Consider the following 25,740-nt stretch of genomic DNA (forward strand, 5'->3'; position numbering starts at 1 on the left):
CTTGTTTTCAAAATAAAAGCTCTAGCATAAATATAGCAATCAATGCTTCCCTCTGCGAAGGGCCATTCTTCTACTTTTATGTTGAGTCAGTTTACCCACTTCTTCTGTCTTAGAAGCAAACACTTGTGTTAACTGTGCATTGATTCCTACATACTTGCATATTGCACTTATTATATTACTTTATGTTGACAACTATCCATGAGATATACATGTTACAAGTTGAAAGCAACCGCTGAAACGTAATCTTCCTTTGTGTTGCTTCAATACCTTTACTTTGAATTTATTGCTTTATGAGTTAACTCTTATGCAAGACTTATTGATGCTTGTCTTGAAAGTACTATTCATGAAAAGTCTTTGTTATATGATTCAATTGTTTACTCATTGTATTTACCATTGCTTCGAATCGCTGCATTCCTTACATGTGCTTACAATAGTATTGATCAAGATTATGATGGCATGTCACTTCAGAAATTATCTTTGTTATCGTTTACCTACTCGGGACGAGTAGGAACTAAGCTTGGGGATGCTGATACATCTCCAACGTATCTATAATTTCTTATGTTCCATGCTTGTTTTATGATGATACACACATGTTTTACACATACTTTATGTCATATTTATGCATTTTCCGGCACTAACCTATTAACAAGATGCCGAAGAGCCAGTTGATGTTTTCTGCTGTTTTTGGTTTCAGAAATCCTAGTAAGGAAATATTCTCGTAATTGGACGAAATCAACGCCCAGGGGCCTATTTTTTCACGAAGCTTCCAGAACACCGAAAGGGAACCGAAGTGGGGCGACGAGGCGCCGCCACACTAGGGCGGCGCGGCCCAGGGGGGCCCGCGCGGCCCTAGCGTGTGGCCCCCTCGTCAGCCCTCCGACTCCACCCTTACGCCTACTTAAGTCTTCGTCGCGAATACCCCAGTACCGAGAGCCACGATACGGAAAACCTTCCAGAGACGCCGCCGCCGCCAATCCCATCTCGGGGGATTCAGGAGATCGCCTCCGGCACCCTGCCGGAGAGGGGAATCATCTCCCGGAGGACTCTTCACCGCCATGGTCGCCTCCGGAGTGATGTGTGAGTAGTTCACCCCTGTACTATGGGTCCATAGCAGTAGCTAGATGGTCGTCTTCTCCTAATTGTACTATCATTGTTCGATCTTGTGAGCTGCCTAACATGATCAAGATCATCTATTTGTAATGCTACATGTTGCGTTTGTTGGGATCTGATGAATAATAAATACTATGCTATGTTGATTATCAATCTATTATCTATGTGTTGTTTATGATCTTGCATGCTCTCCGTTATTAGTAGAGGCTCTGGCCAAGTCGTTACTTGTAACTCCAAGAGGGAGTATTTATGCTCGATAGTGGGTTCATGCCTCCATTAAATCTGGGATAGTGACAGAAAGTTCTAAGGTTGTGGATGTGATGTTGCCACTAGGGATAAAACATCAATGCTATGTCTAAGGATGTATTTGTTGATTACATTACGCACCATACTTAATGCAATTGTCTGTTGTTTGCAACTTAATACTGGAGGGGGTTCGGATGATAACCTGAAGGTGGACTTTTTAGGCATAGATGCATGCTGGATAACGGTCTATGTACTTTGTCGTAATGCCCAATTAAATCTCACAATACTCATCATAACATGTATGTGCATGGTCAGTCCCTCTTTATTTGTCAATTGCCCAACTGTAATTTGTTCACCCAACATGCTATTTATCTTATGGGAGAGACACCACTAGTGAACTGTGGACCCCGGTCCATTCTTTTACATCGAATACAATCTACTGCAATACTCGTTCTACTGTTTTCTGCAAACATCGTCATCCACACTATACATCTAATCCTTTGTTACAGCAAGCCGGTGAGATTGACAACCTCACTGTCACGTTGGGGAAAAGTAATTTGGTTGTGTTGTGCAGGTTCCACGTTGGCGCCGGAATCCCTGGTGTTGCGCCGCACTACACTCCGCCGCCATCAACCTTCAACGTGCTTCTTGGCTCCTACTGGTTCGATAAACCTTGGTTTCTTACTGAGGGAAAACTTGCTGCTGTACGCATCACACCTTCCTCTTGGGGTTCCCAACGGACGTGTGCTGTACGCGTATCATGGAGTTGTCGGGTGTCATGGTGACATCGACGTTAGGCCTGGCACGGTCAATGCGTTGATCTCACTTGAAGATGGGTTCGAGATAGATGGTGGTTACGAACTCTGCGACGTGTGCAATGGCACACCCTCAGGGTTTTGCTTTATTGGATGATGTGCGTTGGTGTACCGTCAGGGAGTATGACCTTGTTCTTGGTCCCCCCCTTCATCGTAGGTATAGCGAGTTATCGCTGGTAGGAGGCTTCAAGTTGATTTTTGTATTCTCCTTGTAAGGTTTTGCGAATAATTTAATAAAAGAAAGCTGTGTGCATCCTTTGGATGCAGAGGCTGGGGCGATGCTCCTTGATCGAAAAAATGTTGCTACGTGTTGACTGATTTTTTTGTCACGCCAATTGCCTCCTATAGTACAGTGATTTTGCCTGAGTAATAACGAATAATTAGGATGATACTAGTGCACAATTAGCATATACCATTTTACATGTTTTAAGACATTGCAATGTTTTGTGAAGGTAGAGAGGGGCGTGTTCAAGTGTGTTACCAATGAGTCAATGACTAAGGAGATTGTATCATTCCACATAAGTAGTATCATGCAAGTCTTACATTTGGTATAGGATGAGATACAAGATCCCGACAGCCAACTTATAATAATCTAGTAACTAAAGGACTATAATCTAGCAATTACCGACGCATAAATAGGTGGATATGTTTAAACATTAGATCTAGTTTTGAAGATCTCATCATGACTAAGCCAATGATGAAATAGACATCAACTTGTATACAATACAAGTCATAAAAGTTTTGAGTACTCCACTTGGATCTCCTCGCTTTCCCACTGTGTAGCCTTTTTTTTCACAACAAACACTTTATGATCTCTCATTTCATTCTCCAATGTACCCTCAAAATTTGATTACTACTCACATTCAAATTAGTTTAGGCGAGCAATATGTTACATTTTTGTGAAATTCATGTTGCATTTCTTTATCGGTAGCTCCCAAATGGCATCAAAGACATCACAAAACACTTTACATTTCATGAACAAATCATTTGTGCATTATAATGGAAAAATAAATCTATTAATCAACCTCATCAATAACATTTTCATAAAATCATGGAAGATCAAATCTTTGATCACCTCATCAAGGTCATTGGTAATATAATTGAAAGAATAATCCACTACAAGAATCAAAAGGCCTTTTTCAATAAAAAGAATTAAAATTTATTGCGTTTCACATCAAATTAAAACAAAGATATCATGAAAAGCATGCTGAGATGATCACGAAAAAGTGTATCTTTGTCCCAAGAAAAAAGTACTTCACGTCCAAAATGGCATCAATGCAGTCTTCCATTGCCATTTTGTGCTAATAAGTTCACATATGGCGCCACACACTGAACTTGATGCAAGGTTTTTTGTGGTTAAGTTTACTATTCCATGCACTAACCATTTTATTTTATCAAGAACCTATGAATCTCCGATATAGGAACTTAAAAGTTGAGCAAGAATTGTCTGACCTTACACGGACACACACGGTGCGGCCCCTACACAGGCCCACACATCAGCATAATGATCAATGCCTTTGACCTGACAACAATGACCGTCCGACTTTGTTGTGAGAGTTTAAGATAAGAGCTTGGGTAAAAGTGAGAAAAAGTTTAAAAGCTAGAGAAAAGTGGTACAACTAACGAAGGAGAGGCACAAAACTAGATATCTCTTAAAATAAACGTAGGATTTCGATGCTTATTCTTTTTAGATCTTGGCAAAAACAGATGTGCAAGTTTTGTAAAATGTTTAAGAAAACCGCGCACGTAGATATAATGTTGAAATTTGTCCATGCAGTATTTTTCTTCAAATAATACTATGTTTTCCAAAAACGAAAAGAAGAGAAAGCATTTTTAAAAAAAATCTAATTTTTAAGGTTTTCGATATTTGGTTCCCGTGTGATGTCAGTCTGAAGTAAGCTTGATGTACATCGCAAAACTCTGTCCCCGAGTCATAATAAATGGTCGTCGGCTGGAAATTTTGAGAATCGCCACGACTTGGATTCTGAAAACCGACTCTACTGCTCGGGACACAGTTTCGGGCCGTTGATAATTGAATAAGCAGACCTTCCGCCTGCTTCCTTCTAGTGGCATGGCCTTTTTACAGCTACATCAGAGAAACAAGACTATTTTCTTGATCTTTAGTGATGTCTACATCAGGAAAGAGTCAAGCAGGAGTAGTACGAGGGCTGCAGAAAATCTACACAGAATCAATCAATAGATGGATCTTACAACTAGACACCTAACTGCAAACCAACTGTCGCCATTTATCTAGTCTAGTTGCAAATCCAGCTCGATTCTGGAGAACGGAGACAGGCAGCAGCAACGAACCAGGGTCACTGTCTGCGATCACGATCGCAGCCCTAGCTAAGACTCAGTCCATTATAACTGCCATACAACCGCGTTGTGGGGATCCTTTGCGGCGTGATCACGATTGCAGCGTACGTTCCCCGACCAAAAGGAATTGGCCAGCTCATCCATATACACTCGTCGCTCGCAAGATCCGGCAGAAATAATAAAAAAAAGGTCCTAGGTGCAGAGTGTACCTTTGTCTGAACTCCAGATGCTTAAATCCAGAAGTGAGTAATTGACATTTCTACTCTCTCCTAGACCAAATAACTTGCTTGATTCCTAGTCAAATATGCCCCAGAATTCAGGCCAAGCGTTTTTTTTTACCGGGACTACGGCGGGCTTACCCGGCCTAAACATCACATAAAATGAACGGCCAAGGTGTGAACATGATCCATTACAAAGTTTTTAGAAGAATGAGAGAAGAGGTGGGAGGGGGAGAATCTGGGGGGGGGGGGGGGGGGGGGGATCATTACCATTACACCATGAATTTAGAAGAGAGGAGGAGGATGATGGGTTATTATAGCGGAAAACCTAAAGGCGAATATCCTCAATGCATCTGCGAACTACCACAACGAGGCTCTCATCAAGAGAGTTGAAGATCAGGACATTCCTTCGCTTTCAAATATTTCAAGTGACGGCGGTGAAGATGGTAGAGTCCTCGGAAGAGCGGCAGCGATGAGACCATAACTCATCCAAGCTCGACAGGGTGGAGCTAAAACACACCACGTTCCAAACTTCGCGTGCCTGAGGGCATTGGAGGAGCAGGTGGTCGGTGTCTTCAACTTGATCACAAAAGGGACATGCGGTGGAGGTTGTAAGCCAGTGCCAGAAACGTCTCTCATTTGTGGGGAGGCGATGACGCTTAGCAAGCCAACAGAAAATCTTGCACTCCAGGGGAGCCGCATTTCTCCAGACCTTATCTGCCAAGACGTCTACCTGCAGATGCTGAAAAGAGTTGGCATAGAAACACTTGTTCGAGACCGCGCTGTTAGAGAGGTGGCTCACACGTTTGTCCGGATCATTGGGAAGCAGATTAGCGTGAGGAGTTCGCCCGAGGCAGCACTGACAAACGTGGAGGCCAAGCGTTTAAATACCCTCTTTTTGTAAGAATATTGGGTAGTCTTCTTCTCCTACCAATATCGGAATATAACATGTTGAACAAGATCCTCATAGAAACCTGCTCGATTTAAATCACACAAACTTTATGAAATTTGTGAGTCCGGAGTCAAAGCCAAAAAGGGAATCCACACTATCCAATTGGCATCTTCATGAAACTTTGAAATATAGAAAATGCTCATGCCAATTGCCTGCGTTTCTCTCCTAGAGCAGAACATCCCCAGATGGAAAGAAAATCCACACTATCCAAGTCCAAGGGGCAACGGCCGTGCACACAGATGAAATGAAACTAGCTACTTCGAGAAGGCGATCGAGCTTCACTGTCAAGAGACGTTGCTGTCAGAGTACAAACAAGACAGCCCCGCTGCCAAGGATTATCGCAGAGTGGCCCAGCCGCCCGGCCCACATCCGAGCCATGCCTGCGCGTTGCGTGGGTCCCCATCCGCACTCTCGCGAGCTCCAGCTGGTTCGGACCCAGTTGGACGCCCCGATCCGAGCCCAACACCGTCCCGAGTCCCGACCCACCACCAAGTTAGTCGCTCAACCTGGCTGGCGCCTCGAGTGCCGCAACGCGTTACGCGGGCACGTCGCGCTCCACGCGCTAACCTATAAAACTCTCCAGCCTTTCCCTCCAAAATCAAAACCGCCCGCCTTCCTCCGCTTCTTCCTTCTCTCTCGCACTCGATCAGCAGCGTATAGCCATGGACTTCGGCGCGCTCAGCAGCGACTACTCCTCGTCGGGCACGCCGTCCCCGGTGGCCTTGGACGAGCCCGCGGGCTTCCCTGCGCCGACCTACATGACGGTCTCCTCGGCGCCGCCGAAGCGCCGCGCGGGCCGGACCAAGTTCAAGGAGACGCGCCACCCGGTGTACAAGGGCGTGCGCCGGCGGAACCCGGGCAGGTGGATTTGCGAGGTGCGCGAGCCGCACAGCAAGAGCCGCATCTGGCTCGGCACCTTCGAGACCGCCGAGATGGCGGCGCGCGCGCACGACGTCGCCGCCCTCGCGCTGCGCGGCCGCGCCGCATGCCTCAACTTCGCCGACTCGCCCCGCCTGCTCCGCGTCCCGCCCGCCGGCGCCGGCCACGACGAGATACGGCGCGCCGCCGCCGAGGCCGCCGAGGCGTTCCTGCCGCCGCCCGATCAGGTTCAGGGCAATGCCGCTTCCGCTTCCGCCGAGGGAGCAGCCGCCGCCGATGCTGCACCCGAGGCGGCGCAGTTCCCGTACTACGCGATGGACGACGGGATGATGGACTTCGGGATGCAGGGCTACCTCGACATGGCGCAAGGGATGCTCATTGCGCCTCCTCCCATGATGGCAGGCTCGTCCGCCAGTTTCGCCGCGGACGGCGACGACGACGGCGAGGTCAGCCTGTGGAGCTACTGACTGCATGGATGCGCGCGTTTGAACTACATATGGTCTATGTGGCTCGCGCGCGCCAAGAACCTCTAATGCCTGTGCAGCTTTATACTATAGCAATCCAGTACCACTACGACAAGTGTACTACTGCATGGTTTGCCCTTTCATTTCCTTTCTCTCAACTTTACGTACGAGTAGATGGTTGCTCTCTGATGAACTGCGATCAGAAGAAGCAGAAAGCCTCATCTTAAGATTAGTAGATGGGGCATCTGAATGCATGCCCGGGATATGATTGTTCCAACTCCCAAGGAGTGTTGGAGCTAATAATAAGCTATGTATCTGCAAGTTTATTAATTATTACTAGCAATGACCGGCGCGGCGGCACGCCGCGCCATGTGGTGGCTCACCAATGGAAATACTTAGCAGTTCTAAATATTTTGTGGGCTTTAAATTCTTTGTGAAGAAACATAAACAAGTACCATGCAACATTTATAAGCCTGTATGTTGTGTTACATGTTAAAATCAACCTAATTGCAATGAAACTTTTCTATTGGAAATGGTTTTTGGGCATGAAAAGAGGAAGCCAAAAATGCTACAAATCTATCTGTTGGTTCCCTTTATATACACCTCTTGGCCCTAGTTCTAAGATTGTCTTTCCGCATCTCAGCTCAGCTCAGCTCATGAGTACCTAGGCTGCTTCCGCATCTCAACTCAGCTCATCAGTACCCAAGCTGCCACATAGAATTTTTTTGTAAGCAAATGTAGAAATGAACAGTATGTCGAAGTCCCATTACTCGAGTGATGAAGTTGATTACCTTCCCTTCCAAGTCGTTGAGCACAAACATGATATTTCCATCCTCCGACAACGGATCCACTATTGATCTTTTTGCTGTCGCCACTCTGATCCCATCAAGAAGTGCCGCAAACGATGCGATGGCCATTTGTCAAGGCAGACTGCAAACAAAACAATGCAATTTAGCTTGTAAGCCATGTTCCATGTTTATGTTCTCTAGTCCTCCCAAGGGATGTAGTGCCCGAGCATTCTACTCAGACTTGCCAGATGGTTTCATGCTACGGTGGAAAAAAAAGCTTAACCTCTTCCGACTACCATTAGTTTACTCAAACTGAGATGAGAAAAGTTCCCAGACTAATCTGCTGCTTAGATTAAGAGCAGTTGCAAAATCAAAAGTCCTCATAGGCGCACAGAATTTTGTACTATATGCTTTCCACTTCAGAATTTTAAGCAATAGTTGTAAATGCATTTTCTGCTTAAAAGGGAAAATCTCACAGTAGTGCAATACTCGTATTAGAAGTTACGTACAAAGTGTGCAATCCCATTGCTTGAGACGAATGTCTCTGAAGATCCAAGAGATGATAGGTAAAATTACAGGATTTCAAACGACAACGATGAACAAATTATATAAGTTGAAGAGAAAATGATATAAAAATGACATAGAAATGACATCACATTTTGTTATGTGAAACTAATGCGTATATATATTAAAAATTGTTCTGTAGATTGGAAAAATCTTTTTTACAGATTCTGATCACTCGCCCTTTCTACACTGAGAACTGATCGGCAGGGAAGTAATGAGTTAAAAAATTAAAACATCATATGCTTGGCCTCCATATAAATATTGGTTCTCCTAGCTGTAGTAAAGGAGAATCAGAAAAGGACTACATGGAATGCGGAAATGTGATCGACCGGCAATGGATGCACTAAACCAAAAAATGGACCTGGTATTTTATAGTGAGCACACTTGGTTTAGAAGGCAGTATAACAGGTCTAGAAAAAACAGGACATGAGGTTCCATCGTTTTCTCTTATTTTGGCTGTGTTCTGATTCTATATTTCGATACTGAGTGCATACCACTACTGGGAAAGGTATTTCATAAAATTTATTAAAGGCACGGATTACGCAAAACTATTTGGAAAGGCATCATAGGAGTTTAACAGCAGAGGCTAATTTATATACCGAGAACAACAGATGATACCTGAACATGTTTGCTCAAAATGACCCACCTTGGCTTGCACCATACTCTTTAGAATATAGTTGTATCAGCATGTCCTAGTAGGCAAGCTCTGAATCTGCGCAATTGTCATATCTAGTAACACAAAAGTCAATCAAAGGTCGCAAAACGGGAAAAAAATCAGAAGAATAAAGTGATGAATCATGAGTAACTCACAAATTCTATTGAAGTATTTATGCATACTATTATGACCTCTTACTCTCATGATACGAAGATGAGATGAAGATATGTAAAGTGGAGCTGGAGATGACGACATTGAAAAACTCTTATGCAATGTTCAGTTTCATCAAAAGTCTATCTTGTCAGTTCAGTTCAGGCGATGTAGGTGGCTTATTGTTCAGTTAATAAAGTCATGCGACTCCTAAGAGAACATATTGCTTGATCAAACAGACATCACTGTACAGCTGGCATCTAGTACCGAGTAAAGCATGGAATGCTGGAGTTTCTGAACTGGGTGCATTCTAAGATAGTTGACCAAATTTGGTCCACTCTTTCAATATTGATGCACACACATCCCAAAATGGGAGTGGGTCAACTGAACACAATTAGGTCTTCTTTGTTGAAATTAACACGGCAGAAGTACTGAAAGCCCATGACAATCCTACAACTATATCCTTCGGTCTACTTTTCCTGAGTGCATCCCAAGATAGTGCCCATTTTTAAGGTAAAAATGGATCAATGTATCTTCGAATTGAAGCAGTACAATGGGTGGAAATAGAAGAATGGCGATAAATCAAAGACAACACAAGCATATCAATATACAGTTTGAACTTCACCCAAGCAGCCTTTAATTTCCATCCTAGATAAGATATGCAGTGAGAAAATATATCCATCCTGTCCTAAGGGTTACAGTTGCTTAACAAAAATCAATCTATTTTGCATTATTTAGGAAAACCAGCGATGTTTTTATGGAACAGAAGATTATCAGTGGGACAAAATCCTATTTGCCTAGACCACTTCCATTTTTCATGACATAAATATTAGCCTATAGTACATATATGACATGCACATTGGGAATTGCAGGTTCTCAAAATAGTTTTTCAACTTAGAAGCACAATAGTGCCAAAGAATTGGTCCATCATAGGTAGAAGTGCAACCCAAATTTCAACTTTGAGACATAATAACAATGTTACCGTACTTGTTCATGGCCCGCCAGCAAGTGCAGCAGTAGCAAAGATTACTTTCATGTTCACAACCTTAGAAGGCTTTGTGTTAGTTGCCTTTCTCGCGAGCCAATGCAGTAGTACCAATTGGGACGCCATCAGAAAACATGATAGGTCAGGATAAGTAAGAAAGTAACCTGAAGAAAAAGCACAAACAGATAGGCTGAGTGAGCAATTCATGATGCCAACTGTTCTATGTGCTAAGTGCTAATCGCCTCCGCTTGGTACAGCAAAATGCAATGGAACTTAAGTGCTGAACACTTTGCAGTGGACATGACCCAAAACTTGCTTCCTCTTTTATTCAAGTACATTTCAAAAACAGTTAATTTGCTGCATGTTTAATGGTTATACCTGTGCAACCAACGTTTGGCAGAATATAATCTAATATCACAAGTTATGTTACATCTCCATAGCTAGGAGGGTTGCCATTTCACAACCTACCTCTTCGGTGGAAAATTGTTCAAATATAATTGGAAAAAGCAAAGCATCTCTAAAAATACTTGGATGGTCGACTGCAGCCCATTAATTTGTAATCAACTAACTAATTAGAATAAATTTCACTTGTAGAAAGCTTGGTAGGACAGCAGAGTCAACAACTACAGTGAAATGATTAAAATTTTTAAGAGGGCACATGATTAGAATGGACCCAAAATGCCACACCCAACTCAACACAAATACCAAGAAAATCTCTAAGTTTCAGTTAGCTTCTATATAGACAAACAAACAATCTTTTATAGGTTTTCCTTCTCACCGTAAATTAGGACGTTAGACGGCTTGTGGGACGCAGCTGAGGGCCTGAGGTGCAAGTTGTCCCCCGCAATATGCAGACACAGATGGCATCAATGCTTGCTTGGACATTCGACTGACAGCATTGCTGGCGTGCTTCCCATGACCTCCTAGCACCCTCGCAGGCACAATTTCCAACTGCAAGCCCTACCTAAGTAAAATTGACTTGATTAGATAATAGTTTGATCTAGCTCTTGACTGAAAATAAAGAGTGTAAAAGGGTATGGAAAAAATGCTTGGCAGCCAGGTTAATAAATACATCTGAAAAAAATTGTGTGCATCTTTCATCAACTGATGCTATGTGTCAAATAATAAACAAATGCTCGAAATCGTTCTTTTCTTGTGGAAGAAATATGTAGGCAGGAAAGTGTCTCCTAGCATAAATCATGTACGTGTTGCATTAGCTTTGATAAACATATGTTACGGTTTGCTATTTTGATACAATCTACAGGTAATGTACATTTTCCCTTAAGTAACTGAAACCAAATTCAGAATTACCCATAGAAAAGAATATAGCCCAACATCCAGAGAAAGAACTAAAAACTGAAGAAAATGTTAAGTATTATTGGATCCAAAATTCTTGCTAACCTTCCCCTGATTGTTTATGTTTATCTTTTTCTGTTCTAAATCTTGGCCTCATCATTCTCGAAAAAGAAAATATTGGCCTCATGGTTGGATTTCGTCCCACCTGAAAAATCAACCACTCAACTCGATTCAAATCTGAGATACATATGAAGTTAAGCATCCACAGCAGGAAGTCACATTCAGCAACATAATATTTAAGTACGCAACCTAGATTCAAATCTGAACCAGCAAGGCAGAAGAAAGAGAAATTTAGAAGATAAAAGGTCCAAACGTTTACCTTATTTGTAGGGAAAGTCTGGCATGCACCTACCCATCAAAGAGTAAATCACAGGGGAAGAGGGCCACGATTGAAATCTAGCAGAGCAGGCCTGTGGTGGCAGCGGGGGCAACTGACGTCCAGCCATGCTCCTCCCCTCCGCCACCTCCTTCTTCCCGCTCGCCAAGCTTGTCATACTTGCCGTCCATGAGTCCCCCAAAGCCACAGCCGCTCGGGCTGTCCGGAAGGAGCTCGGCGAGTGCATACAGATCCTGGGGAAGGGGCGGAGCCTCGCGTGGAGGAGCGAACCCGGATCTTCCCGCCCCATCGCTGCCTCCCATGGGTGATCTCGGCGCCTTAATCCCAGCTCGCCTGCGCCACCCTGGGCGATCCCGTCGCCGCCATCTCCCCTAGGTTCTCCAGGCGCGCCTCCCTGTACTTGCCGCCGTCCCCACCTAAAGCGCCGGCTAGTGCTCGGGCATGCGGCTCCCGCTGGCCCTTGCAGCCGCACGGGCCGGCCAAAGGTCGAGCCAGGGGCAAGTGGAGGAGGGCATGGCGCCAGCCATCTAATCGCGGTTCAGGCCCTAGCCACTCGCACTGGTGGTTGTCGTGCACCCACCGGCAAACCATACATCCAACTTCAGGGACACCATCCGAAATGGCGGAGGGGAGCTGCCGTGGCGGGGGACGATGGAATGGCCTCGGTGATGACCACATCGTCCGAAAACCACTGAAGGGCTTGCGCAGGGAAGAATCCGGTCAGAGGAAGATGGGTTGCATCGGTCAAAAGCGGTGCGGCATGAATATATCCACCAAGCGGATGCGAGACAAAATCTGAAACTGATCAGCTGATCCAATCTGCAAAAGCTACACAAGTAATATACCAACAAAACTCTAGAAGTCTTCACAAAAATTCTTAGATGGCACCTAAACTGCACACAAGAAAATATCAACGAAAATCAACATGAAAACCAAGTACGTGTCAGCTGCATGTTAATCCGAAAAAAAATTCAAAATTATGAGAAAAAAGATGTTTGTTCCCAAATAGTATAGTAGATATGCATGTGAGGATTGGCTTTGTTAGTGTTTGCTTAGAGCATCTCCAGAATATGTTGTATAACAGTACACCCAAAATAGGCGATGCTAAAAGATCGACATCACCAAAAACTTTTTTGTTTTTTAGGGCACGACTGCCAATATGGCGATGGAAAATAATTCACCACACACATATTAACATATCATATTTTAATAACATTGCAAGTAACCACAAACATATCAACAAGAAATGAATTTTAACTTTGCAAAATCGTCACATTCATATGAAATACATCACAATCATCAGGAGTGGGTGAGGCGGAACGCACCTCGTGCTCTGCCTCGGGCTATCGGGATCTGAGTCGCTGGGCCGCGCGACGGAGGCCGTAGACGCGGTGCCCACGCTAGGACCTGGTCCTTCTACAACCCAGGGCGGCACGAGCGCGGTTTCACCGGCTCGCCACCAAGGATGTGTGCGCTTCAGCTGTTGGTGGGAAGGGGGCAAAAGAATCTCCCACCGCAGTTTTCCTGTTGGAGAAGAGCCCCACTGTCGTCGTGGCGAACGAGCAGATGCCATGGGATGGCTTAAGTTGGGGCCGAATGGGCGCTAGAGGATTCGGGGGAGGGTTTGCGACTAGATGGGATGAACTTCCGGATGCTTTCCTTAAGAACACTACCAAAGGCCGGTATGCAAGAAGAGAGACAAGAGGAAGAACTCTGCTCTAGATCGCTGGCTTCATTGATCTCAACATGGTTACAGGTTCTTGGATACAAGGTCTATCATCTAATCTCCTCTATCTGCACGCGCCTGTAAGAGGCTGTGCCCCCTCTCCTTATATAGGGGAGAGGGTGGCTTACAGAGCAAGAAACCCTAATGGCATCTTTGACTGGAAAAACTACTTTACAAAGCTACTTTAATCATGGATGACGCCGGGGTCTTCTTTAATCAGGGACGCTGACATCCTCCGGCTTCTTTCAGCGTCACCCTTCTCTTTGACGTCAGGGCTCCGATTAAAGCTACTTTGCTTAGCTCATCCTTGTCTTCTAGCTCTGAAGAGAATCTTTGACCAGTCTTGCCGACAGGCCCTTCTTTCCGGTATCTTCTTTATCCGGTTCCGGTATACCCCTCCTGGGAATACCGGCTTAGCTTCACTTAGCCAAACTCTTATCTTTGTGCTCCGTTAAGAATATTAAACCGGTATCTTGATGGCTCAAACCATCCGGTTTGGCATGCCTTTGGCATACCGGGGGTCATCCCCCCAACATTAGTCCCCGAAGCTGGTATAGTCTGGTGGATTCTATCCAACAGACCATGCCAGGTTCTCTTGTTTTATAGGATACCGGTTTAATCCTTTCAATGCTTAGCTTGGATCCGGTATCTTTGCCCGGACTTTTCTTTTCTCTCTTTGCAAGGTATCCTCCGGCATCTTTGCCCGGACTTTTCTTTTCTCTCTTTACAAGGTATCCTCCGGCATCTTTTTGTCCGGTATCTTTAGCATTTACTCTTTCCTCGGCGAAGTCGAGAATATCTCGGGCCCCGCATCTGTCAGTGACATGCGCACTGTTAACTGGCGCGCCAGTGTCAGAGGTCACTTCGCTTCGACTCCCGCGCGCACATTAAATGCTCCTCAGCGGATCCCACTCACCGCTTCAGATCCGTGTGCGCCTCCGTGTGTCTTTTCATTTTTTTCGCGTGTACCTCCTCGCCACGTGGCGGCCCGTGGTGCGAACCGTCGCGGCCCGCAGTGCGAACCGCCGTGGCCCAGCGGTTTTCGGCCCACCTTCTCCCTTCTTTATAAGGTGGAACCTTCGCCTCTTCTTCCTCTTCTCGCATTCCCCACTCTTCGCGCACAGTGTTCTTCGCTCGCTGCGCCTCCGCCGTTCTCCGTTCGCCGCCGTTCGCTCGAGCTCCGCCGCCCGGCGAACTCACGCCGCTTCTCCGCCGGACCTCGCCGTGCGGAAATCCTTCACAGCGCCTTCGTTGCGACCGCTGCATTCACGCTCCTTCGCGCCCTTCTCCGCTTCGCCGTCGACGGTGCTCGTCGGCGACCGCAGTCCCGCTACTTCGCCGGTGAACTTCTTCCCCAGCGACCGCGCCGCCTCAGGTTAGTTCCAATCTTACTTTGCTTGCCCTTTGCTAGTTTTCTAGATCTTGGGTCGACAGTGTCTTTATTTCTTCTTTTTCTTTGATTTTCTTCTTACTCGTAGATCTTCGCGCGGGGGCCAACTGTGGGATTTCTGTTTTTCTGCCTCTAAACCAATGTCTAGCGAGGAATCTTCCTCTGCTTCTTCTTCTGCTTCCTCTTCCGGTAGCCGGCGTAGGCAATCTTCTGATAGATCCGCCGATTCCGCTTCGATGGATACCAATTCCGGTAGCCACGGAGAATCCGGTAGCTCTAGCCAAGCTTCCGGTATAAATCCTTCCCCTGTCACACGTGGAGCCTGGATGGGCTCCAACGTTACTGAATACGAGATTGACTGGCTTTACCGGTCACGAAGGATTCTGGAAGGGGTAACCTGCCGGCTTCCTGGCGACGAGATCGAACCGGTGCTTCAACCCGGTGAACACGTTGTTTTCCTTGCTCACTTTGAGCGCGGCTTCGGCCTTCCTGCTTGGCCGTTTTTCCGGAAGTTCTTAGATTTCTATGAACTCCAACCTCATCACCTCCCTGGCAACGCCATTTTTTATCTTTCCTGCTTTGCCACCTTCATGGAGGCCTACATTGGCATTCGTCCCACTCGTGAGACGTTTGCCCGCTTCTTTGCTCTGCGGATCAATTCCGTTCAGGGCAAGGAAATTCCTAAGCCCAAACCCCCCGTACAGTGCGGGTCTTGCATTATCGGCTCCCGCCAAGGGAGCACTTTCTTCAAATTTTCCGGCCTCGAGTCCTGCCGCGAATGGCAAGGGACCTTCTTCTACGTGAAGAACAACGGCCCCACGAACCTCATCGATCTGCCGCCTTTCAACGCGGCACCGCCCAGCAGAGCCAACTGGAGCTACAACCCGAAGACGGATCACATCGAAACCAACCGGGTGGTACGCTTCATGGCGAACCTCATGAAGGAGACCAACATCTGCTCGGATGATATTATCCGCACTTTTATCTCGCGCCGGGTGCTTCCTCTTAAGCGCCGGCAGCATAGGATGAGCGAGATGTATGGTCCTGGTGCTTCCCCTCTCCAAGAAGGACGTCGTCCGCAAGGCTAGGCAGATCTGCCAGACTGCCATGCCGGTTGACTGGGAATGGGGCCTCCTTCCTCTCAGCACTACTAACCCTCCGACCCAAGAAGTAAGAAATTACGCAATTCGGGTTGGTTTACCGGTAACTTTTACTGTGATTAACTTTCTTTTTACTTGTTTCAGGCCAAGGACCGCTTCCCCACCATCCTCGCAGAGCGACGCGGCCCTTGCGTGAAGCGTGCGCTTGATTCTGTCGATCCGGATCCATACATCCGTTGGAAGGATCTGAAGATGGGCAAGACCCAAGCCTCGCGCCTCGGCAGATCCGTGCCGAAACCAACCGGTTCCTCTGATGACCTGACCTTGATCGAGGTACCTTTCTTTTCCGGTTTCTTTTACTTCTTTCATTATTGTTCTTTTGCGGATCTTTACTCAGCTATCTTGAACTCGTAGATCCACGAGCACGTGCCACCCTTGCAAGCCGAGGCCGGTCATGAGTTTGTGGACAAGCTCATGGCCCAAGGCCAGAAGAACAAGGCGCCGGCATCTGATGCCGGTTCCAGCCAGGCCCCTCCCTCTAAACGCTTCCGGACGGAGCCTCTGGGGGAGAAGGAAGTGGGCATGCGGCGCTACAAGCGCAAGCAGATGCCGACCGCCGCTGGGTAAGCTTCTTCCTTTTCCCTTTTCTTGTTTCTTCTTACCAAGTTCTTTTTGCCGGTTGCTTTTTCTAACTCTTTGCTTTTTCTCTTGTTTAGCCCTGCGCTGAAGCTTGGCTCAAGGCCAGCGGGCTCTGAGGGTTCCGCGAGGACCTCAACCCCTCCTCCTCACTCAAGCCCGGCACCTTCTGGTGCCGGCAACATCTCTGCCTCCCCTCTGGGGGGCACTACAAGTTCGGGGCGTGCGGCCCCTACACCGCCAGAACACCGCACGGAGGAGGACTTTGTCTCCCCTCCAGAGACCCAAGATACCGGCGCCAGCAACATCGGCGCCGAGGAAGAAGCTGCCGGGCGGGCGAAACCTTTGGTTCCTCCCGTCCTTGAAAAGAAGAAAACTTCCGCGCCGGAAAGTTCCAACCGGGGTGATGCGCCTAGCGCTCCCCCTTCTCCACGAACTGCTCCAACACCACCGCCGGATGCTCCTCGCATCAAGCCCTCCGGGGCTGCTCCAACTGCGCCGCCGCCCAAGATCTCCAAGCTTATCAAGGGGAAGGCGACGGCCTCCAACGCCCCCTCTGACGGTCAGCAGCCTCTGGTGCTGCACGTCTCCAAGGCCGCCAGCGCTGCCAGTGAGAAGGCCACCGGCTTGCTCGGCCGTATCACTGAGTTCCAGCGCGGGGGCCGGGAGCTGGGGCATCTGCTGCCCTATGCCCAGAAGTGGAACGCCGTGGACGTGACCCCGGCGACCCGCGGCGTGGGCAAGGACAGGCAGCTGGCGCCAGACCCTGCCGGGGACCGATCTTCCGAGGAGCATTTCATGCGGCTTCGCCGAGCCGTGAAGGAGCTCGACAATGCGTGGTATGACTCCACGAACAATCTGAGGGTAAGTTTCCAGCAACTCTTTTCAACTTTTGCCGGTTTCCTTACTTCCGGATTTTTTCTATCTTTTCTTTAGTTTCATGCCGGTTTCTCTCTTGTCTATCTTCTCAGTCCCCGAGTTTTGTGTTGAGAGCGTAGCTCTTAGCACGAAACTTAACTTAAAAAACTTAGCGCGAAACCGGCATTGCCAGTCCCCGAGTTTTGGGTTAAGAACTTTGTTCTTAGCGCAATACTTATCTAGAAACGCGCGAAACTAGCACTGCCAGTCCCCGAGTTTTGGGTTAAGAACTTTGTTCTTAGCGCAAAACTTAGCTGAAAAACGCGCGAAACTAGCACTGCCAGTCCCCGAGTTTCGGGTTAAGAACCTTGTTCTTAGGACAAAACTTTAACTAATCTCTTTTTCTTGAACAGCTCACGGCTGACGCTCGGAAGGTCCTCTTTGAGGAGCTTCTATGGGAGCACCGGGATCTTGCTGAGGCACATGACAAGTGCCAAGGTAAGTTTTTGTACCACCGACATCTTTTTACCGGAAATTTTTCTTTCTCCTAACACTTACGATCTTCGTTTAACAGTTATCCCGGAAGCTTCCATTGAGGCCCTCAAGGAGCAGCTCGCCGCCGCCCAACGTACGACTTTCCTGTTCTCCGGTTGGCCTGTTTTTCTTTTCATCTTAACAGTACAATCTTTGTTAACATCTTCTTTTACGGGTTTCAGGGGAGAAGGAGCAGCTTATCCGGCAGCACCAGGAGGAGCTGGGCGCCCAGAAGACCAGCTATCAGGAGCTCAAGGCTCAGCTCATCCAGCTGGGCCTTGACCATGCCAAGGCGCTAAAGGCTGCTGAAGCCGACGCAACGGCCAAGATGCATGAAGCTCTTGAGGATGCCGGCAATTCCAATATGGTGTTGCAGGCCGGGCTGGAGGAGTCCGCCAAGGCGCTGAAAGGTGCCGAGGACAAGGCCGCGCGGCTGGAGGCGGAGCGGAAGGAATATGACCGGCTAATCACGCAGACTGATGCGCATGCCTTCCGTAAATTCCTTCTTTCTTCCCTTTTCCGATTTCTGCTTATAAGCTTCTTTCTTCCGGTTGCATTTTCTTTCGGTTGTCTTTCCTTCCGGTTGCATTTTCTTCCGGCTGCCTTTTCTTAGCCTCTTTCTTTCTTTGCGCAGGCCTCTTCCCGGACTCCCAGGCGTTCGCCATAAAGAGGGTTGAGGAGCATCGCGTTGGCCAGGCCCAGGAGAATCTTGGCGTGCCATGGACCCCCTATGACCATCCGGTTGCGCTGAACGCGCGGGTGTCTCACATGCGCGCCATTGATCGGAATCTCTCTGATATTCCTGATGTAGCCACCCAGCTCTTCAGGACTCTCTGGCCTGGCGAAGTGGTGCCAGATACCTTCACCTTGATCAGCGACCGCCTCAAGGGTGCCGGCAGGAGGATCCGCGAATGGCAGTGCTCCGCTGCCCGCGCTGGGGCAGACTCTGCACTCCGCGTCGCCTGCTCTTGGTATCCGGAGCTGAACCTGGACGCCCTCACCGGAGTGCGCGAAGGCGCGGAAACCGATCTGGACCCGATCCTCACCGCCAAGCGGCAAGATCGCGCGTACCACATCGCAGAGTACGCCGACATGCGCACCTTCATCCCTCCCCCTCCTGATGTCAAAGACTATCTCGACGAGGAGGAGGATGAAGCCGATGAGGAGCCTCTGGACGATGCTGGTGCTGGCGATGCTCCTCCGAAAGCCCCTGCTGCCTGATGATCTTCTATTAAGCGTTTGCCTGTGATATGTTCGTTTGTCCTGGTTGTCTCAAAACAATGCCCGTTAAATTCTACCCCGGTATGCCGGGGTTTATGATGTAAAACTCTAAGTTTCCTTTTGGTTGCTGCACAACAGTTTATGCCGGTAAGTTATACCGGTAGTTAATTATCTTATGTTTGCCTTAGCATATTTGCTCATGGTTTTGATTTTATCCTGCACTGCAAAGATTTCCAAATTGTTTCCGCATCCAATTCGATGCACACTTGGTTCTTTTGCCTTGGCTCTGCCTGCCTTCTCTGGGCGTTCTTTGGCGTATGAGCACAAGGTTCTTTCACCAAACAAGCATTTTCTTGAACTTAGAAATAACTTCGAAATTTTGCAAAAAACCGGTTCAACCGGGGTTAGTTAAATTTTTCTGGATTGCTTGTTCCCACTCTCTCTTTTCGCAGTTCGCGTGCTTAGTTGCTACCGGTTTATCTTGCTTGCCATGAAGCCGGTTTGCGGACAGCAGCAGAGTTGAAGACTCCGGTAGGTTTAGCACGCTACTAAACCGGAATGAAAAATTGTTCACTAAGCAACCAGTGAACTGAAAAAATAAACATATTGCATGCAACTTTTAGGGGTAGTCCCCGAGATTCATTCAAGGTTCCGACATCTTTTTATTCATAGCATATAAGGTACAAAAAAGGAACTTCTTACTTCACAACTTCAAGAGTAGAAAGGACGCAACAGAGCTACGTTCCATGGACGCTTGCTCTCCTCTCCGGATTTGTTCGCCTTTCCTTTTTTCCACTCCTGTGCATCGATCAAGTAATAGGAGTCATTGTGAAGAGCTTTGCTCACAATGAAGGGACCTTCCCATGGTGGTGAAAGCTTGTGCCGGCCTTCAGTGCGCTGCACTAGGCGTAGCACCAGATCTCCTTCCCGGAATACTCTCGGGTTAACCTTCCGGCTGTGATAGCGGCTGAGGTTTTGCTGGTAAATGGCTGTTCTTGCCAAAGCCAACTCTCTTGCTTCTTCTAGCAAGTCCACATCATTTTCTCTGGCCTCTTTGACCTCTTGCTCAGTATAGAGTTATACCCTTGGTGAATCATGGATGATATCGGTTGGTATGACCGCTTCTGTTCCGTATACCATGAAGAATGGAGTGTACCCGGTGGACCGGTTTGGAGTTGTTCTTATGCTCCACAACACTGATGGTAGCTCATCAAGCCAACACCCTGGTGACTTTTCTACCGCTTCGATGAGCCTTGGTTTCATACCGGAAAGTACCAAAGCATTCATTCTTTCCACTTGGCCATTGCCTTGTGGGTGTGCCACCGAGCACAAATCCAACCGGATGTTGTTGTCCTCGTAAAACCTCTTGAACTCACCTTGAGCAAAGTTGGTTCCATTGTCAGTGATGATGCTGTGCGGGTATCCATACCGCAAAATGACATCTTTCAAGAACTTCACCGCTGTATGCCCATCACACTTTGCGATAGGTTTAACTTCTAGCCACTTGGTGAATTTATCCACCATAACCAAGATGTGAGTCATGCTGCTCCTTGCAGTTTTGAATGGGCCAACCATATCAAGGCACCAAACAGCAAATGGCCAGGTTAGTGGTATTGTTTTTAAACCGGACGCTGGGGTATGATTTTGCTTGGCGTACCTCTGGCACCCATTGCATTTTCTTACCAAATCCTCAGCGTTTTCCAAAGTTGTAGGCCAGTAGAAGCCATGCCGGAATACTTTTGCTACCAGCGCCCTTGATGAAGCGTGGTGCCCACATTCTCCTTGGTGAATCTCCTCAAGCATTTCTTTTCCTTCTTTCGGCTCCACGCATCTTTGAAGGACACCGGTAACGCTTCTCTTGTACACCTCGCCATTGATGAATGTGTATGCCTTGGACCTTCTTTGGATTCTTCTTGACTCATTTTCGTCATCCGGCAAGGTGTCGTTGATCAGGAATTCCTTAATAGGTTTAACCCACGACGGTGTCTCTCGAACTAGAAACACCGGTGTATCTATCTCCATGTTATCCACCAGCATTGTTTCTTCCGGTACAACTACAACAGTCCCCAAGCTTGCCGGAGCAGTCCCCGAGTTTACTGGAACAGTCCCCGAGTTTACCGGAGCAGTCCCCGAGTTTACCGGAGCAGTCTCCGGGTTCCCTTCATCGATGTCCATGGGTACTATGTGTGATTCCGGTACGAAAATTGATTCCGATTCCGGGCTTGGTTTGATTGATCGTACTCTTAAGTGTTCCAAGGCTATTCCGGGAGGAATTTTCTGCCTAGATGAGCCCAGTTTTGACAAAGCATCCGCGGCTTCATTTTCCGCTCGCGGTACATGGTGAAACTCACAACCCTCAAAGAAGCCGGCAATCTTTTGCACGTGAAACCGGTACAAAGCCATGTTAGCATCTTTTGCGTCCCAATCTCCGGAACATTGCTGCACCACAAGATCTGAATCTCCATAGCAAATGATCCGGTGCACACCGATTTCTTTTGCTACCTTGAGCCCATGGATCAGAGCCTCATACTCAGCGACATTATTCGATGCCCTGAAATGCACTTGCAGAACATACCAGAGATGATCACCCTTAGGCGAGGTAAGCACCACACCAGCACCTAGACCTTCTTTTAGTTTGGATCCGTCGAAGTGCATCTTCCAGTACTCTATTCTCTGATCTGGCGGTTTGTATTGCATTTCTGCCCAATCAACGAGGAAATCAGCCAAAGCTTGTGATTTTATGGCATCTCTCCTTTCATACACAGGCACATATGGTGATATCTGGATTGCCCATTTTGCAATCCTTCCGCTAGCATCCTTGTTGCACATGATATCGGAAATGGGTGCCTCGCTCACCACTTTCATGGGGTGTTCTTCAAAATAATGCTTAAGCTTTGTGGCGGCCATGTACACACCATAGGTCATCTTTTGGAAGTGAGGGTAGTTTTGTTTTGAGAGGGAGAGCACCTCGCTCAGGTACTATACCGGCCTCTGGACGGTTTTTCCTTCCTCTTCTCTTTCAACCACAACTACAACACTCACAACCCGGTTAGTTGCAGCTATGTATAATAGCATAGGCTCCCTTTCTAGAGGTGAAGCCAGTATAGGCGTTGTGGCCAACATTGTTTTCAGCTCTTTAAACGCTGCGTCTGCCTGAGGGGTCCAGACGAACGTGTCAGATTTCTTCATGAGAGCATAGAGCGGCAGAGCTTTTTCTCCCAACCTGCTTATGAACCGGCTTAACGATGCCAAGCTTCCGGTAAACTTCTGCACGTCTTTTAGATCGCGCGGTATGGTCATTCTTTCAATTGCCCGGATTTTTACCGGATTGACCTCAATGCCTCGGCTTGATACGAGAAAGCCAAGCAACTTGCCGGCAAGGACACCGAAGGTACATTTTGCCGGATTGAGCTTCATCCGGAATCTTCTCAAATTATCAAATGTTTGCCGGAGGTCATCTATTAAGGTTTCTTTTACCTTAGTTTTTACCACGACATCGTCCACATAGACTTGCACATTTTTTCCAATTTGATCAAACAAGCATTTTTGCATACAGCGCTGGTACGTTGCACCAGCGTTGCGCAAACCAAAAGGCATAGTGACATAGCAATAAGCCCCGTGCGGGGTAATGAACGCAGTTTTTATTTGATCTTCCTTTTTCAAGGGGATTTGGTGGAAACCGGAATAAGCATCCAAGAAAGACAACAGCTCACATCCTGCAGTGGAATCAATCACTTGATCGATCCGAGGTAAAGGGAAAGGGTCCTTCGGGCAAGCTTTGTTCAAGTTGGTGTAGTCGATGCACATGCGCCACACCTTTGGAGCTTTCGCTTCCATGTTCTCTTCTTTTTTCTTCTCGACCAGCACCGGATTGGCTAGCCACTCAGTATGCAGTACTTCCACAATGAAACCGGCAACCAGCAACTTTGTCACTTCTTCTCCAATGATTTTTCGCCTGTCTTCAGCAAACCGGCGCAGCGGCTGCCTTACCGGCTTTGCATCTTTCCGGACATTTAATGAGTGCTCAGGCAGCTCCCTCGGAACACCTACCAAGTCATCAGTAGACCAGGCAAAGATATTCCGATTCTCACGGAGGAAGCTGACGAGCGCGCTTTCCTATGCTTCATTCATGCCGGCACCGATATGAACGGTGCGCTCAGGGTAAGCCGGATCCAGCACAATGTCCTTTGTTTCTTTTGTCGGCTTAAATGCCGGTGTGCCCAGGTTTGCACTCATTGCCGCTAAGCTCAGCTATGAGGACTGAGCCAGCGCAACCGCAGTTTGCATCCTCCTCTTTTCTTCAGCGATCACCAGCGATTCTGCCAGGTTTGATCCGGCTGAAGCTGTTTCCAGTGAGACTTTGTAGTTTCCCACCACAGTCAAGGGTCCACGAGGTGCCGGCATCTTCATCTTGAGATATGCCGTGTGAGTCGAGGCCATAAAAGCAGCCAATGCCGGTCTCCCCAGCAAAGCATGGTAAGGACTATCTAAATCCACCACCTCAAACTCAAGGTTTTCAACCCGGCAATTGTCACGTCCTCCAAACGACACATCCACCCGGACTTTTCCAACCGGTGCGCAGATGATCCGGAACGATTCCATGGAACGTTGTGCGCGTTGGCTGAAGCATGTTTTCTGTTATGCCCAGCATGTTCATGGTGTGCCGGTACATGATGTTTATGCTGCTCCCATTGTCTATCAGCACCTTGCTGAACTTGACTCGAGCATTTGGCCCTCGCATGATTGGGTCCAAGACAAGAGCATAGCCACCCGGGTTAGGCATGATCTTAGGATGATCCTTGAATGACCACGAGATCTCTTGATCAGACCACAGCATATATTTTGGTACTGCCGGCATCACCGCGTTCACTTCCATAGAACGGCGATATAGGCTCTGTCTGTCGGTTGGCTCAGTTACGAACACAACGCAGCACATATCTAGATCTTTGTAAACATTCCGGCCCAAAGGTGCCGGTGGAGGTGGTTGGCCATTGCCTTCTCCCACTTGGTTAACTTGCAGGTATTGCTGCCGGTTTGGCTGCACCGGTAAGGCGTTTGCCCCGGTAAGCGGTGGTGGTGGTGGTAGCTGTTGTTGCCGCGGCATGTCTTGCGGCGGTTGTGCATCTTTTACCGTCCCCTTTTGCATCAAGTACTTGGTCCAGGTACAATCCTTCGTCAGATGGTTTGACGGGTGTGCCGGATTCGGTGTGTGCCACCGGCAAGGTTGGTCCATGGCAGCTTCCATGGTGTACTTCGCGGGTTCTTGCCAGTTCTTTTTCTGAACCCAAGGCTTCTTTTCTACCCACTGTTTTTTAGGACCCGCCCATGGCTGCGATCCGGTTCTCTGCCTCTGACTGCCGCTGGCCTCAGAGTTTTCTTGTACTGCAGCAACTTGCTGCGGACCGTACCTTCGATCCGGAAAATCTTCCCTTCTTTTGTTGTTCCGGCTATCCCGGTGTTGCTCTTGGCGCTGCTGTTCCGGCTCAGGTTGCACTGCCGGCTGCGTTGGGTCTCCCAACGCATAGCTATCCGCCACACGTATCATCTCTGCCAAGGTTGTCGGCATGTTTCGCTGCAGCTTTGGCCACAACGGTGAACCTCTCCTGCACCCACAGCTAAACCAAGCAATGGCTTGTGCTTCGATTACCCCTTCACAGGAGTTCCTTGTAGTGTTCCACCGGGCCAGATAATCCCGGTCTGTTTCGTTCTGGCGTTGTATGCACAAAGCGAGCTGCTGCGGCCTGTTTGGCCTCTGATAGGTGCTGCTGAAATTGCTCACGAAAGCTTCCTCAAAGTCCAACCAGCCATTTATGCTTCCTACCGGCAAGTTGTTTAGCCAGATTCTTGCCGGTCCAACCAAAAACGATGGTATGATTCTCACGGCCCAACGCCGGTTTCCTCCTCCGCCGCCTGCGACGTATACCGCGGTCACATAGTCCGCGAGCCAGTCTTCCGGCTTCGTAGTGCCATCATATGTTTTTGTGTCACGAGGCAACATAAAGTTGCGAACTGGTGGTTTTTCTTTCATGATCCTTGGACCAAAACACTTTGGGCCCGGGGGACCTTCTTCCTCGATCATTTCTGACAAGTATACTCTATCCAGACGGTGCCTCGCATCCCGTTCCGGTAGGTATCTTTCTCCCAAGCGTTCTCCTAACGGGTTCCGGTATGCTGCCGGTCTTGCGGAATCAGCCTCATCATAACATTCCGGTACCGCGGCCCTTGCCTGCCGGTACCTTGGGGGATCTATTTCCTCCTCATCATACGCCGCCCTTGCAGCTCGATAATTTTGCCCGGTTTCTTGTCTACCGGCATGATTGTTTCCGGCATAGCCTTCTTTGGCGTAGCCTCTGTTTGCCCCTTGGCCTTTTCTGCCGGCATCATATTGCCCGGCTTGTTGCTTTCCGGCAAGAACCGGATCATACACAGTCATCTGCTGC

The 25,740-nt window shown here is 47.9% G+C and overlaps 1 protein-coding gene and 1 long non-coding RNA gene across 2 annotated transcripts; one reads left to right on the forward strand and one right to left on the reverse strand.

Annotated features, from left to right (window-relative positions):
* Positions 1-6,268: 6,268 nt before the first annotated feature.
* Positions 6,269-7,322, forward strand: LOC127306682 (dehydration-responsive element-binding protein 1G-like). The gene has a single exon (XM_051337370.1). It carries the CDS (start codon positions 6,320-6,322, stop codon positions 7,001-7,003), a length of 684 nt encoding a protein of 227 aa, XP_051193330.1. The 5' UTR covers positions 6,269-6,319; the 3' UTR covers positions 7,004-7,322.
* A 2,568-nt stretch (positions 7,323-9,890) lies between these two features.
* LOC127306683 (uncharacterized) lies at positions 9,891-11,653 on the reverse strand. Its single transcript, XR_007854803.2, has 3 exons — positions 11,544-11,653; positions 10,921-11,106; positions 9,891-10,306 (listed from the first exon to the last, which is right to left on the reverse strand). It is a non-coding gene; the product is annotated as an uncharacterized lncRNA (long non-coding RNA).
* Between the last annotated feature and the right edge of the window lie 14,087 nt (positions 11,654-25,740).

Source organism: Lolium perenne, chromosome 6, assembly GCF_019359855.2.
Source record: "Lolium perenne isolate Kyuss_39 chromosome 6, Kyuss_2.0, whole genome shotgun sequence".
Taxonomy (NCBI): Eukaryota; Viridiplantae; Streptophyta; class Magnoliopsida; order Poales; family Poaceae; genus Lolium; species Lolium perenne.

Coding starts and splice junctions, on each gene's coding strand:
- LOC127306682 (XM_051337370.1), top strand. CDS start 6,320: ATGGACTTCGGCGCGCTCAGCAGCGACTACTCCTCGTCGGGCACGCCG.